Source organism: Macaca mulatta, chromosome 12 (assembly GCF_049350105.2).
Source record: "Macaca mulatta isolate MMU2019108-1 chromosome 12, T2T-MMU8v2.0, whole genome shotgun sequence".
Classification (NCBI taxonomy): Eukaryota; Metazoa; Chordata; class Mammalia; order Primates; family Cercopithecidae; genus Macaca; species Macaca mulatta.
In genome coordinates this window covers 138,079,065-138,094,848 of record NC_133417.1, presented here as the reverse complement: position 1 = coordinate 138,094,848, position 15,784 = coordinate 138,079,065, and the positions used below count along the sequence as shown (strand labels likewise).

The window sequence follows — 15,784 nt, the reverse complement described above, 5'->3', positions numbered from 1 at the left end:
GTTCCAGCTACTCTGGAAGCTGAAGTGGGAGAATAGCTTGAGACAAGGAGTTCTAGGCTGCAGTGAGCTATGATCACACCACTGCACTTCACTGTGGGCAACAGAGTGAGACCTGGACTCAAACAAACAAACAAACAAACAAACCACCCACAAATGCACATGGAATAATTCACCAAGACAAGCCATATACTGAACCAAAAGGGGTCAATACATTTTTAAAAATTGGGATCTTACAGATTATGTTCTCTGACTACAACATAAAACTAAGTTAGAACTAAATATAAGTAAGCGGCTAGGCACCATGGCTCACGCCTGTAATCCCAGAACTTTGGGAGACCAAAGAGGGCTGATTGCTTGAGCCTGGGAATTCAAGACCAGCCTGGGAAACATGGCAAAACCCTATGTCTTCAAAAAATACAAAAATTAACCAGATGTAGTGGCATACATCTGTGGTCCCATCTACTCAGGAGACTTAGGTTAGAGGATCACCTGAGCCCAGGGAGGTAAAGGCTGCAATGAGCTGTGACCATACCACTGTACTCCAGCCCAGATGACAGAACGAGGCCCTGTCTCAAAAAAAAAAAAAAAAAAAAAAAAAAAAAGAATATAAATAAGATTACCTGGAAAAGGCTCCTAAATACTTGGAAATTAAATAACCCATTCTCAAATAACTCATAAGCCAAAGTGGAAATTACAAAAAAAATTCAAAAGTACTTTAAACTAAATAATAAAAATGCAACATACTAAAAATTGTGACATGTAATTAAAGAAGTGCTCAGAAAGAAATGTTGCTTTACATGTATTTATTAAAAAGGAAGAAAGGTTTAAATTTTATTCTCTAAATTTTTGTCTTAAGAAACTAGAAAAAGACACGCAAATTCAACTCAAAGTAGAAGACAGAAAACAACTGTGTGGCAGGAATCAATGAAAAGATAAATAAGTAACAAAGTCAAAAGTTGGTTCTTTGTTCAATCTTTCAACAGATTGATAAACGGAACACAAACTACCAATATGCAGAATAAAAGGAGGACTATTGCTACAGACCAAACAAACATAAAAAGAATAACAATGAATAAAACTGTGCTATTGAATTTGACAACTTTGTTAAAAGGACACAGATTACAAACACTGACAAGACAACCTGATTAGCCACATAATTCAAAGAAACTGAACTTTATAAAAAATCTCTCCACAAAGAAAACACTAAGCTCTGATGGTCTCAATGGTGAACTCTATCAAAAACAAGCAGGCCTCGAAGATACTGCAGGTTCAGTACCAGGCTACTGCAATAGAGTGAAGACTGCAATAAAGCAAGTTGTACGAAACTTTTGGTTTCCCGGTGCATATAAATGTTTATACTCTAAAGTAGTCTATTAGGTGTTCAACCGCATTATGTCTTAAAAAATAATGTCTATACCTTGAAAATCCCTAGGATTTTCAAAATGATAAATGAGCACTGGCTTCAACTTAGTCACCAGCTGCATTAGCCCTTAACAAGAGAGTCAGCCTGTCCTTTCGAGGCTTGGAAACCAGGTACTAACTTCTCCTCTCTAGCTATGACAGTCCTAGATGATCTCTTCTTTTATTAGAAGGCTGTTTCACCTACATTGAAAATCTGTTGCTTAAAAAATGCAACAATCACCTGAGCTTTCAGAGAGTTGTATTCTTTTTTGATGGTCTTGGCTTGATGTTGATGGCTGCTGATCAGGGTGGTGGCTGCTGATCAGGGTGGTGGTTGCTGAAGGCTGGGATGACTGCAGCAATTTCTTAAAATAAGACATCAGTGAAGTTTGCTGCATTGACTGACTCTAATTTCTACGAAAGATTTCTCTGCAGTACGTGATGCTGTTTGATAGCATTTTATCTAGGGTAGAACTTCTTTCAAAATTGGAGTCAATCATATCCTTTGCCCACTTTTTGATGGGGTTGTTTTTTCTTGTAAATTTGTTTAAGTTCTTTGTAGGTTCTGGATATTAGCCCTTTGTCAGATGGGTAGACTGCAAAGATTTTCTACCATTCTGTAGGATGCCTGTTCACTCTGATGGCAGTTTCTTTAGCTGGGCAGAAGCTGTTTAATTAGAACTCGTTTGTCTATTTTGGCTTTTGTACACTTCTCAAAACAAGACATTTATGCAAAAGAAAAAATGCCCATTATCACTGATCATCACAGAAATGCAAATCAAAACCACAATGAGATACCATCTCATGCCAGTTAGAACGGCAATCATTAAAAAGTCAGGGAAACAACATGCTAGAGAGGATGTGGAGAAATAGGAACACTTTTACACTGCTGGTGGGAGTGTAAATTAGTTTAACCATTGTGGAAGACAGTGTGGCAATTCCTCAAGGATCCAGAACTAGAAATACTATTTGACCCAGTGATCCCATTACTGGGTATATACCCAAAGGATTATAAATCATGCTACTATAAAGACACATGCACACGTATGTTTATTGTGGCACTATTCACAATAGCAAAGACTTAGAACCAACCCAAATGTCCATCAATGACAGACTGGATTAAGAAAATGTGGTATATATACACCATAGAATACTATGCAGCCATAAAAAAGGATGAGTTCATGTCCTTTGCAGGGACATGGATGAAGCTGGAAATCATCATTCTAAGCAAACTGTCACAAGGACAGAAAACCAAACACCACATGTTCTCACTCACAGGTGGAAGTTGAACAATGACAACCCGTGGACACAGGGCAGGGAACATCACACACCAGGGCCTGTTGGGGGGTGGGGGGCTGGGGGAGGGATAGCATTAGGAGAAATACCTAATGTAAATGATGAGTTGATGGGTGCAGCAAACCAACGTGGCACATGTATACCTATGTAACAAATCTGCACATTATGCACATGTACACTAAAACTTAATTAAAAAAAAAAAACTGGAGTCAATCTCTCAAACCCTGTCACTGCTTTATCAACTAAGTTTATGTAACATTCTAAATCCTTTGTTGTCATTTCAACAATGTTCACGACATCTTCACCAGGTGTAGATGCCATCTTAAGAAACCACTTTCTTCGCTTATGGAAAGTAGCTGACTCCATAAGAAGCAACTGCTGACACATTCAAACTTTACCACGAGATTATAGCAATTCAGTCACATCTTCAGGCTCTACTTCTGATTCTAGTTCTCTTGCTATTTCCACCACATCTGCAGTTACTTCCTCCACGGAAGTCTTGAACCCCTCACGGTCATCCAGGAGGGTGGGAATCAACTTTTTCCAAACTCCTGTTAATGGTGACATTTTGACTTCCTCTCATGAATCACTAATGTTCTTTAATGGCATCTGGAATGGTGAATCCTTTCCAGAAGGTTTTCAATTTACTTTGCCCAGATCCATCAGAGGAATCACTACCCATGGTACACAGAGCATTATTTCTTAAATAATGACACTTGAACATCAAAATTAATCCTTGATCCATAGGCTGCAGAATGAATATTGGCACGGATGAAAACAACATTAATTTCCTTGTACATCTCCATCAGAGCTCTTGGATGACTCGCGGCATTGTCAAAGAGCAGAAATATTTTGAAAGGAGCAGTAGGTCTTCAACGGTGAGTTTAAAATATTCAATATACCACACTGTAAACAGATGTGCTATCATCCAGGCTTTGCTGTTCCATTTATACGGTACAGGCAAAGTAGGTTTAGTATAATTCTTAAGGACCCTATGATTTTCAAATGGTAAATAAGCATGGGCTTCAACTTTAAGTCACCAGCTGCATTAGCCCCTAACAAGAGAGTCAGCCTGTCCTTTAAAGCTTTGAAGCCAGGCACTGACTTCTCCAATCTAGCTATGAAAGTCCTAGATAATATCTTCTTCTATTAGAAGGCTGTTTCATCTATACTGAAAATCTGTTGCTTAGTGCAGCCACCTTCATCAATGATCTTAAGTAGGGCTTCTGGATAACTTGCTGCAGCTTCTACATCAGCACTAGCTGCTTCACCTTGTGCTTTTATGTTATGGAAATGGCTTCTTTCCTTAAACTTCATGAACCAACCTCTGCTAGCTTCAAACTTTTCTTCTTCAGCTTCATCACCTCTCTTGGCTTTCACAGAATTGAAGAGAGTTTTAAGGCCTTGTTCTGGATTAGGCTTTGGCCTAAGGGAACATTGCAGCTGGTCTGATCTTCTATCCAGACCACTAAAACTACCTCATATCAGCAATAAGGCTGTTTCGCTTTCTTGTCATTCATGTGTTCACTGGAGTAGCACTTTTAATTTTCTTCAATAACTTTTCCTTTGCATTTACAACTTAGCTAACTGGCATAGGGGGTCCTAGCCTTTGGCCTATCTTGGTTTCTGACATGCCTTCCTCACTAAGCTTAATCATTTCTAGCATTCAATTTAAAGTGTGAGACATGACTCTTCCTTTCACTTGAACCCTTAGAGGCCACTATAGGGTTATTAATCAGTCTAATTTCAATAATGATGTGACTCAGTGAATAGGGAGGTCCAAGGAGAGGAAGAGAGACAGAGAATAGCCAGTCAGTAGTCAGAACATACACAATAGGTATGGATTAAGTTTGCTGCCTTATGTGGGCACAGTTCATGGCACTCCACAACAATTTCAATAATGACATCAAAACTCACTTATTACAGATTACCGTAACAGATATAACAGTAAAAAAAATCTGAAACATTGCAAGAATTACCAAAGTGTCACACAGAGACAAAGTGAGCACACGCTGCTGGCCAACAGACTTGGTCGATGCAGGGCTGCCACAAGCCCTCCAATTTGTAATAAATGAAATACGTGCAAAGCACAAGAAAGTGAAGCACAACAAAATGAGGTATGCCTGTATTCAATGAAGAAATAATTCTAATCTTATACAAACTTTTTCAGAAAACAATGAAAGTATCACATTCTAATTTAAGAGGCCAGTATAAACCTAACACCAAAAGGGGACAAAAGCATTACAAGAAAATTATAGGTCAGGTGTGGTGGCTCACTCCTCTAATCCTACCACTTTAGAAGGCCAAGACAAGAAAACTGCTTGAGTCCAGGAATTCAAGACCAGCCTGGGCAACACGGCAAGAAACCATATCTCCACGAAAAATAAAAAAATTAGCCAGGTGTGGTGGCATGCGCCTGTGGCCCAAGCTACTAAGGCAGCTGAGGTGGGAGGCTTGATTGAGCATGGGAGGTCGAGGCTGTAGTGAGCCAAGAAAAGAAAGGAAAAAGAGAAAGGAAATTATAGACTTCTCTCTCCCTCATGAACATAGATGTAAATATTCTTAACAAAACAGTACCAAATTAGGTTAACATATGTATCAAGTAGGGTGGTAATCCAGGAACACAAAGTTGGCTTAACCTTCAAAACTCAGTTATCAATAGTTACTAATAACTGTTATTAATATTAATTATTAATAATTCACTATATGAGCAGAATGAAAAAAGTAAATGATTATCAATCAACGCAGATAAAGCATTTTACAACCTCAATATCTATTCATTGAAAAACCTTTCAGTAAGCTAGGAGTGGAAAGAAACTTCTTCAGTTGGATAATGGATACCTATGAAAAACGATCAACATATTTAATGGTGAAATACTGGACATTTTCTCCCTAATACTGGAAATAAGGCTATTATCCATTTTAACCACTTCTATCCAAGGTTGGAAAGGAAGAATTAAAACTGCTCCCATTTATCAATAAGATTCCATAGAAAATCCTGAGGAATCAACAAAAGTACTATTAGAGGTAGTAAGTTGAGTTTCACAAAGTGTCAGAATATAAGATCTATATATGAAAACCAATCAATTCCATTTCCATATAGAACTGGAAAATAAACAGTTCCCCCGCTGAGACGGAGTCTTGCCCTGTCGCCCAGGCTGGAATGCAGGGATGCCATCTCAGCTCACTGCAACCTCTGCCTCCCAGGTTCAAGCAATTCTCCTGTCTCAGCAACCCAAGTAACTGGGATTATAGGAGCGCGATACCACGCCCAGCTAATTTTTGTATTTTTAGTAGACACAGGGTTTCACCCTGTTGGCCAGGCTGGTCTCGAACTTCTGACCTCGTGATCCGCCTGCCTTGGCCTCCCAAAGTGCTGGGATTACAGGCATGAGCCACCGCACCTGACCTGCGGGAAAATAAACTTTTAAAATTCCATTTATAATAGCAAAAAAGAAAAAACTCAATTTTTAAAAGATGTACATAACCTGTATAATGAAAACAAAATGGCACTGAGAAAAAAACAAGGAAAACATAAATAAATGGAAAGATATACCATGTTCATTGCCTGGAAGACTCAGTATATCTTAAAATGTGAATTCTCTTCAATTTAGATTCCACACAATCCAAATCATAATCACAGTAGGCTTTTACTTATACAGAAATTAAGAAGATAATTTTAAATTTTAATAGGAAGGGAAAAGATCTTAGCAGTCTTCAATAAAAAGGCAAAGCTCGAAGACATATTTGACTTACTTGTAGTTACTATAAAGCTACAGTAGTAATCAAATAGTGCATACTCGTTTAAGGACAGGCAAACTTATCAGTGGAACAAAAGGGAAGAGTCCAGTAAAAAAAAAAAAAAAATTTTATACAATTGACTTTGACAAAAGCACCAAAAATTCAATAGAAAAAGTAAAGACTTTGCAAAAACAGGCACTGGAACAACTCATACCTCATATCATACAGAAAAAACAATTCTAACTATTTGTAAAACCAAAACTATAAAGCTTTAAAAAAATACAGGAGATATTTTAATAATCTGTAGGCTGGCAAATAGTTCTTATATAGAAACAAAAAAACACTAATAAAAGACAAATGTAATAGGATTTCATCAAAATTAAAAATCTGTACTTATCAAAAGATCCCCTAGGAAAATAAATAGACATGCTATAGCCTGGAGGAAAGTATGCACAACATTTATCTAACAAAGAACATGTACTGAGAATATAAGGAATCCAAACCTAAAAGTAAGGGCTAAAAGTATACAACTTGTAAGAAAAAAATAGATAAATTGGACATTATTGGCCAGGCGCGGTGGCTCATGTCTGTACCCCAACACTTTAGGAGGCCAAGGTGAGAGATCACCTGAGGTTAGGAGGTCAAGACCAGCCCGGCCAACATGGCGAAACCCCATCTCTATCAAAAATACAAAAATTAGCCGAGCGCGGCAGCACATGCCTGTAGTCCCAGCTACTCGGGAGGCTGAGGCAGAACTGCCTGAACCTGGGAGGCAGAGGCTACAGTGAGCCAAGATCGCACCACTGCGCTCCAGCCTAGGCAACAGAGTGAGACTGTGTCTTAAAATAAGAAAGTAAGTAAGTAAATAAAAAATAAAATAAAATAAAAAAGATAAATTGGACATTATTAAAGTGAAAAATTTACATGTTTCAAAGAACACTGTCAAGAAAGCAAAAAGACACACCTGTAATCCCAGCATTTGGGAGGCCGAGGCAGGCAGATCATCTGAGGCCAGGAGTTGAGACCAGACCGGCCAACAAGGCAAAACCCCGCCTCTACTAAAAATACAAAAAAATTAGCCGGACGTGGTGATGCTTGCCTGTAGTCCCAGGTACTTGGGAGGCTTAGACATGAGAATCGCTTGAGCTGGGGAGGTGGAGGTTGCAGTGAGCCGAGATGGCGCCACTGCACTCCAGCCTGGGCAGCAGAGTGAGGCTCTTGATCTCCAAAAAAAAAAAAAAAAAAAAAAAGGCAATAAGAGAATATAAAGCCCAGAAATAAATCTACACATTTATGCTCACTGACATAGATGCCAAAAACACACAATGGGGAAAGAACAGTCTCTTTAATAAATGGTGGTGGGAAAACTAGATATTCATAGGCAGAAGAATGAAATCAGAGCCTCATCTCATACCATACATGAAAATCATTACGTTAGAAATTATTGCTGGGTGATGGCCGGGCGCATTGGCTCACGCCTGTAATCTCAGCACTTTGGGAGGCTGAGGCGGGCAGATCACGAGGTCAGGAGATTGAGATAATCCTGGCTAACAAGGTGAAACCCCGTCTCTACTAAAAATACAAAAAATTAGCCGGGAGAGGTGGTGGGCACCTGTAGTCCCAGCTACTCGGGAGGCTGAAGCAGGAGAACGGCATGAACCCAAGAGGTAGAGCTTGCAGTGAGCCGAGATCACGCCACTGCACTCCAGCCTGGGCCACAAAGTGAGACTTGTGTCAGGAAGAAAAAAAAAAGAAAAAGAAAAAGAAATTATTGCTGGGTGATTTATGGGAATTTGTTGTACTACTATTCTGCTTCAGTCTGAAACTTGCTTTAAAAAAAACCATGTATTTTACAACATTTCAACTATATAGTTTAGCAAAAACCAGAAAGATAAGACAAATTTTATTTTTCCTCTAGAAAACAGGTTTTCATTTGAAGAAATTTAGACAGAAGTAGTAAGAGCCAGTTAGGTTTCTTTTGGTAATTTTCAGCAACCTGAAAAAATTTTAGATAGGCTATCTTAATGTCCTAGTATTTTCTAAATCACTAATTCCCAGCTTCAAAGGAACAATTAGAAGAGAAAACCATCTGGTCACCTGTTTGCGTAACAATTCTTCCTGCTTCCGCCTTTCTTCCTCTTCTCTTCTCCTCTCTTCCAGTCTTCTAAGAGCTTCTTCTTGCTGCTGTCTTTCTTCCTCTTCTCGCTGTCGCCTTAATGCAATTTCTTGCTCCCGCTGGCGACGCAGAGCCTCTTCCTAAGGAAAAAAGATGGAGGGTGGGGGAGGGACTCAGGTCTATCATTCAATTTATTATGTCATATTTGGAAAGTAATAGGCTATGTGCTGCTAAGACTCTGTTAAACAGTAAACATAAAAGTAATCATGATCTAGAGTAAAAAGTATACATGTAAATTGGGGAACTGGACACATTACAATAAAAAGAAAATTGAATTTAAAATATTAGTAGTTAAATTACAATAAACTGCGAAGTCTATCCTGGTTTCTGTATTAGCCACATCATTTACTGATTAACCCTATAAAGAGCTACATTAGAATTAAAGCTTTGGTTTCTCCTTTGGTATTTTTAATCCCTATTTTTTTTAATCAACTGGGAACTTAAGGCATAGAGTGGGCAAATCAACATGGCCACCAAAAATTTTGGTGTAAGATAAATTCTCCCAGTCAGAAGTACTGAGTAAAGCCATGTGGCAGAACATGTTCTGAAGATCAAAAGTTCCACCAATACTATTAAGTATTACACAGAAAGAGGTCCCATTGTTGAGACCATTTATGGAAAACTGAGCAACACAGAATTAAACATACTTCTTTACTGCAATACTCCTTAGAGCCTCTATATGCTGCGGTATAGTGTGACGCTAAGAATTAACAGTAGTTCTCATTTCATCTCAGCATGGATCTTTTTTGTTTTTCACAGAGCACCTCTTGGGGCCAAAAAGTAGGAAACAAGTGGTAAAGGCTAGACTGTGGGGCTGTTAAGAGAGTGGATCCTTTCAAGCGAAGTCTAGGAAAACCCCAATGGAAAAATGAGCCAAGCACATGAATGGTGAATTCCCGACCAAAAAAAAAAAAACCAAAAAACATTAAAAGTGTTATGTCTCACTAGTTATAAATCCTTAAGCAAAGACTTAGCTACAAGGACTTTCATTCAAACACTTATCTAACAGTGAAGAACTAGAAACAACCCTCATGTCCAACAATAGGGAACTGGTTAACTTATTATAATTTACTTATAAAATGAAATTTAATACAGCTAGCAAATATGATGATGTAGATTTTTAGATACACATTTGACATGGAAATATGACATAATTCATGTCAAAAGGAGGGTTATAAAACGTAAGTACAAATAATATATACCTCCAACCTGGGTGACGGAGTGAGACTCTGTCTCCAAAAAAATAAAAAGAAGAAACCAAAAAGAGAATACAAAGCCCAGAAATAAATCCACACACTTATACTCAATTGATTTTTAACATAGATGCCACAAACACACAATGGGGGAAAGGACAGTCTCTTTAACAAACGGTGGTGGGAAAACTGGATATCCACAGGCAGAAGAATGAAATCAGACCCTCATCTCACACCATATACAAAAATCATTACATTCAAAAATTATTGCTGGGTGATTTCTGTCTAAATTTCTTCAAATGAAAACCTGCTTTCTAGGGGAAAAATAAAACGTGTCTTATCTTTCTGGTTTTTGCTCAGTTATACAGGGAAAACGTTGTAAAGCAAATATATGTGTAGAGGTTTTCTTGCTCCCTATTTAGAAACACTAAAATAGAGAGAAGAGGTTCATTAAGGGAAAGAATAAAGAGAAGGTAGAGGTCTTAGTCAAAGATACTTTTTTAAAGTACATTTGAATGGTCAATAAGCATGTGAAAAGATGCCCAACAACACTAATCATTAGAGAAATGTAAATCAAAACCACAATGAAATACCACTTCATACCCATTTTAAAAAGTTATTATCAAAAAGAAACAAAGCAAAACCAAAAAAATAAAATAAAATAACAAGTGTTGGTGAGAATGTGGAGACAGTGGAATTGCTGTGCATTGCCAGTAGGAATATAAAGTGGTGCAGCAGCTGTGGGAAACAATATGGCAGTTCTTAAAAAAATTCAAAAGAGAATGACCATATGATCCAGCAATTCCACTTCTAGGTATATATGCAAAAGTGTTGAAAGCAAGGACTCAAACAGATATCTATACACCCATGTTCACAGCAGCATTATTCACAATAGCTAAAACGTGGAAGTCATCTAAATGTCCATCAACAGAGGAATGGATAAACACACAACGGAATATTATTCAACCTTTAGAAGGAAGGAAATTCTGATACACGCTGCAACATGAATAAACCTTAAGTGAAATAAGCCCAACACAAAAGGACAAATATTGTATAATTCTACTTACATAAGAAATTGATTTAGCTTAAATTCACAGACACAGAAAGAAGAATAGTGGTTACTAGGAGCTATGAGATGGAGGGAGTGGGGCTCCTTGTTTAATGGGTATGTAGTTTGCAAAACTGGAGAAGTTCTACAGACATGTTTGTGAGGGTTGCACAGCAATATGAATGAATATACTTGACACCACTGAAAGTACACTTAAAATGGTAAATGTTATGTATATGTTAGCACAATTTTTTTAAAGCCCATGTAACTTTTAAATTTTGACATTTAATGCTGCACATCAAAGTTACTTTCTCATTGTTTTTAGACAGAAGGACAGAACTTCTGAAATCTAACTGGTTTATAAAACCCTAGGAAATATGCAAAGCAAATCAATTCCAGTGGTTTACTAGGACTGAAGAATATCCCTACAGTGGGTTGGTGGAAAACAGAGATTCTTTCCAAAGGTGAGTGAGTATTCTAAGGTTCTAACCCCAATCCTATGGCCTTCAGGAGTATCTGTGAAATGATGAAAGAAGGCAGCCTGAAAGCCCTCATCAAGCACTAATCCTATGATCAGAGTCCCCAGACATATACCTGTTTCCTTCGGGCAAGTTCTTCTTCCTCTCGCCTTTTCCTTTCTTCTTCCTGCTGTCGCCGAAGAATTTCCTCCTGTTGTCTTCGGAGTTCTTCTTGCCTCTTTCGCTCTTCCTCTTCCCGTTTCGCCCGCATTTCTGCCTCTCTTCTTTCTTGCTCTAGCTGTGATTACACAAGAGTGTTCTTAGAAACTTGAAACCAAGCACAGGAACACTCCAAAAGCACTGACCAGTAATATTCGCTCATTCAATCAGCTGCTTGTACTGTACTGCAACCAGGTGATCCAAAAGATCAATAGATAAACAAAATATGTTATATACATACAATGGAATATTAATATTATTCAACCTTTAAAAGGAAGGAAATTCTGACATATGCTACAACATGAACACCCTATAACAACTCTAAGCTGTGACACATCACAGTAATTAGAAGAATTTTATGATTGTCTCAATTGAACGCACTTTCCTCCCACCTGTACTTGCCTCCACACTCCACATTACCATTTTACCACACAAGAGAGTAACATTAGAATGCTCTTGGATGGTACTTCTTTACTCATCCCTACAAATCATTTTCTGATTGAACATTTAACAGTGTGGCTGTAATGTTTTAACAGCAATGTTGCATGAACCTTTCCACATTCTGGGCACTCTAATGGGGCTGTCACAACCTCAGAGGATAAGAATGCATTAAGAATAAAACAGCAACAACACTCTCTTGCATACATGAGAACCTAGAAATCATTACAATGACACTAGGTATTGATGTAGACATTCTATTCTGTCAAGTACTAAAACCAAAATTCAAGATTTAGTTCCCCCAAAAAATGTGAATGGAACACACAATCTAATGTTGATGTTGGGCTTTTTGTCTGCTACATCTGTGGATACTAAGAAATATAAACAAATACCACTATAAAGATTCAATGGGAGAACTCAAGCCACATATCACGAGCCTCATAAATAATGTAGTGGATATTTTCTCACATTCTTGTTACTTATAACAAATGTTCATACCATGAATAACGTAACTAAAATATGTATGTGTCTATAATCAACAATGTGCCAACTAATCAAACCAAACATATTAATTTAAATTCTGTTTTGAGGTTTTTTTTTTGGGGGGAGAAGAGAGCACAGTAAAGATACAACATGAATGTACTTACAACAGCTAAGCAGCAGTAAACTGAAAGTAAAAAGTAAAAACTAAAGCTAGCTAGAGAGATGAATAAACAGCAATGTTCATGTCCTGTAGCCAGATGACAATGCACTGTTGTAGAAGAATGAGTTTCAGACCTTTGCAGCTTTGGCCTTCTCTAGCTGCTGAAGCTGTTCCAGGGCAGGGCCTGGTGTCGTGGTGTCCAGAGGAAGATCCCATACACTACCGCCTTCCCAAACTGTAAGACAACAAAAGAAAGAACGAGGGATGACAGAGCTTACACACATGGTGACATATCCATAGGAATCATGAAAAAAGCTGCTTCCCTGTGCCTAAATGAGCTCCACCAAACACATCTGTTTTGCCTCTGAGTAGACTGAACTGCCAATGGACTCTAGTTTCTATGAATATCCTTCAACATATCTAGAATGAAGGGAAGTACCAGGCATTTATTAGGGAATTAACTGCATCCTTACAAAAGCTCTATAAGGTTTCTATTCATACCCTCATTTTTACAGATGAACAAACTAAGGGTCAGAAGTAGTTTCTAACACTCCCAAGGGCACATGGCAAGCATGTGGCCATGCCAGGATTTAAATCCCAATGTATTAAGACTCCACATAGATTTCCAGTAACCATATAGCCTCTTACTGCACACCAACTAGAGAGAAGTAGGTGGTTGCACAATATTGTGAATGCCACTCAAGTGTTCACTTTAAAATGGTTAATTTTGTGTTAAGTGAATTTCACCTCAATAAAGAGAGAGTGAAAGTAAGCATTACAGCTGGAGCTGTGGAGACCTCTGGAAAGGCCAAGCAAGTCTTACAAGTGAGACCTGGTCCTGCTAACCTGAAGGGGACTGCAAGATCACATTTGGAAGTAAACAGATAATGGCTTGAAGTTTGCTAGCACCATTTTTCAGCATTCTCTGTCTTCCACATTCCTACCATAGTCTAATTATACACTATCAAATACTGTCTGTATGAAACCAATGGACTACTTTTAAAGGACCTTGACTGCATATAAATCCAAAGAGAGAAATAGTTTAATACAGTACTTAAAAGTTTCCAAAACACTGCAGAATACAGGTTGAGTATCCATTACCTAAAATGCTTGGGATCAGAAGCATTTCAAATTTTGGATTTTTTCAGATTTTGAAATATTTGCATATACATAATGAGCTATCTCTGAGATGAGATCCAACAAAAAATTCATTAATCTTTCATATACACTTTGTAGACACAGCCTGAAGGTACTTTTTTTTTTTTTTTTTTGAGATGGAGTCACACTCTGTCACCCCAGCTGGAGTGCAGTGGTGCGATCTCGGCTCACTGCAACCTCCGCCAGGGTTCAAGCGATTCTCCTGCCTCAGCCTCCAGAGTAGCTGGGATTATAGGCGCCCACCACCATGCCTGGCTAATTTTTTTTTATTTTTAGTAGAGACGGGGTTTCACCATCTTGGCCAGGCTGGTCTTGAACTTCTGACCTCGTAATCCACCTGTCTCGGCCTCCCAAAGTGCTGGGATTGCAGGCGTGAGCCACTGTGCCCAGTCAGCCTGAAGGTAGTTTAATGCAACATTTTTAAATAATTTGGGGCATGAAAAAAATGTTTGTGTTAAGTATTTATGTGTAAAATTGTCCAATCGTGGACTGGGCACCATGTCTCATGCTTGTAATCCTAGTAGTTTGGGAGGCCGAGGCGGGCAGATCACTTGAGGCCAGGAATTTGAGATCAGCCTGGCCAATGTGGTGAAACCCCATCTCTACTAAAACTACAAAAATTAGCCAAGCGTGGTGGTAGGTGCCTGTAATCCCAGCTACTCGGGAGGCTGAGGCAAGGGAACCTCTTGAACCCAGGAGGCAGAGGTTGCAGTGAGCCGAGATTGCGCCACTACATGCCAGCCTCGGCAACACAGCAATACTGTCTAAAAAAAAAAAAATTCCACTTGTGAAATCATGTCAATGCTCAAAAAGTTTTAGATTTTGAAGCATTTTGGATTGTGGACTTTTGGATTAGGGATGGGTGCTCAACCTCTATTCTTAACATCCTAACTATAAATGGCTACCAAGAAAAAATAAGGTACAAACAGCAAGGAAAGTTGATAAGGGAAGACAATCATCCTTCTGCAAAAATCTGCAGGGTCAATGTTAACAACAGAACCATGACCTGAATGGCTCAACAGCTCTAGAAAAACTCCACCAAGGCCTATAATTCTTGAGGATCTTCAACACCAACTATAATCTCTTGAAAGGACTACCCATGGATCAAACTATCCATCTCTGCAGGTATTCAGACCATAAGAAACAGAGGTGCTCGGCTGGGCGCAGTGGCTCACATCTGTAATCCCAGCACTTTGGGAGGCCAAGGTGGGCGGATCATTTGAGGTCACTTTGAAACCAGACTGGCCACAAAGGTGAAATCCTGTCTCTACTAAAAATACAAAAATTAGTCAGGGGTGATAGCGTACACCTGTAAGTAATCCCAGCTACTTAGGAGGCTGAGGCAGGAGAATTGCTTGAACCCAGGAAGTGGAGGTTGCAGTAAGCTGAGAACGCATCACTGCACTCCAGCCTGGGCGACAGTGCAAGAGTCTGTCTCAGGAAAAAAAAAAGAAAGAAAAACAGTGGTCCTCCACCAATACCAAGACTTAAAAAAATCTCAACCCCAAATTTTCTAATTCGATGTAAAAAGATAAAAGTGAGAAAAGGTGCTCAATTCATAGCAGGTTTTTCTTTTCCCAAAATTTCTGGGTACCTAGAGTGTTTGTTAACATCAATTCTTTTTTTTTTTTTTTTTTAAACTTTCTTAGAGACAGAGCCTTGTTCCGTTGCCAAGGCTAAAAAGGCTTGGCATGATCATAGCTCACTGCAGCCTGGAACTCCTGGGCTCAAGCAATCCTCCACCTCAGCCTCCTGAGTAGCTAGCACTACAGGCACACACCACCATGCCTAGCTTGTGTTAATTTCTAACTCAAGAGAATAGATTACCACTACTTACCTTTTTAGGTACGCTTTTTTCCCCCATCTGGCTAAAAAGATCGAAAATAATTTAAACGATTTTTCCACACTGATCACAGCAACATAAAAGAGACGCTGACTCAAAAAAAAAAAAAAAAAAAAAAAAAAAAAAAAAATCCACTAAATAAATTCAAACAAATCCTTAAAAGTATATTT

At 38.6% G+C, this 15,784-nt stretch overlaps 1 protein-coding gene across 8 annotated transcripts in view; it reads right to left on the bottom strand.

Moving 5' to 3' along the window:
* Nucleotides 1-15,784, bottom strand: part of GIGYF2 (GRB10 interacting GYF protein 2) — a 167,070-nt gene that overhangs the window by 29,994 nt on the left and 121,292 nt on the right. For all 8 annotated transcript variants that reach the window (XM_077957914.1, XM_077957915.1, XM_015111358.3 and 5 more), the window contains 3 exons: nt 12,748-12,848; nt 11,450-11,611; nt 8,536-8,694 (listed from right to left, as the gene is read on the bottom strand). In XM_077957914.1, the coding sequence (XP_077814040.1) occupies nt 8,536-8,694; nt 11,450-11,611; nt 12,748-12,848 (422 nt within the window). The remainder of the gene's footprint in view (nt 1-8,535; nt 8,695-11,449; nt 11,612-12,747; nt 12,849-15,784) is intronic.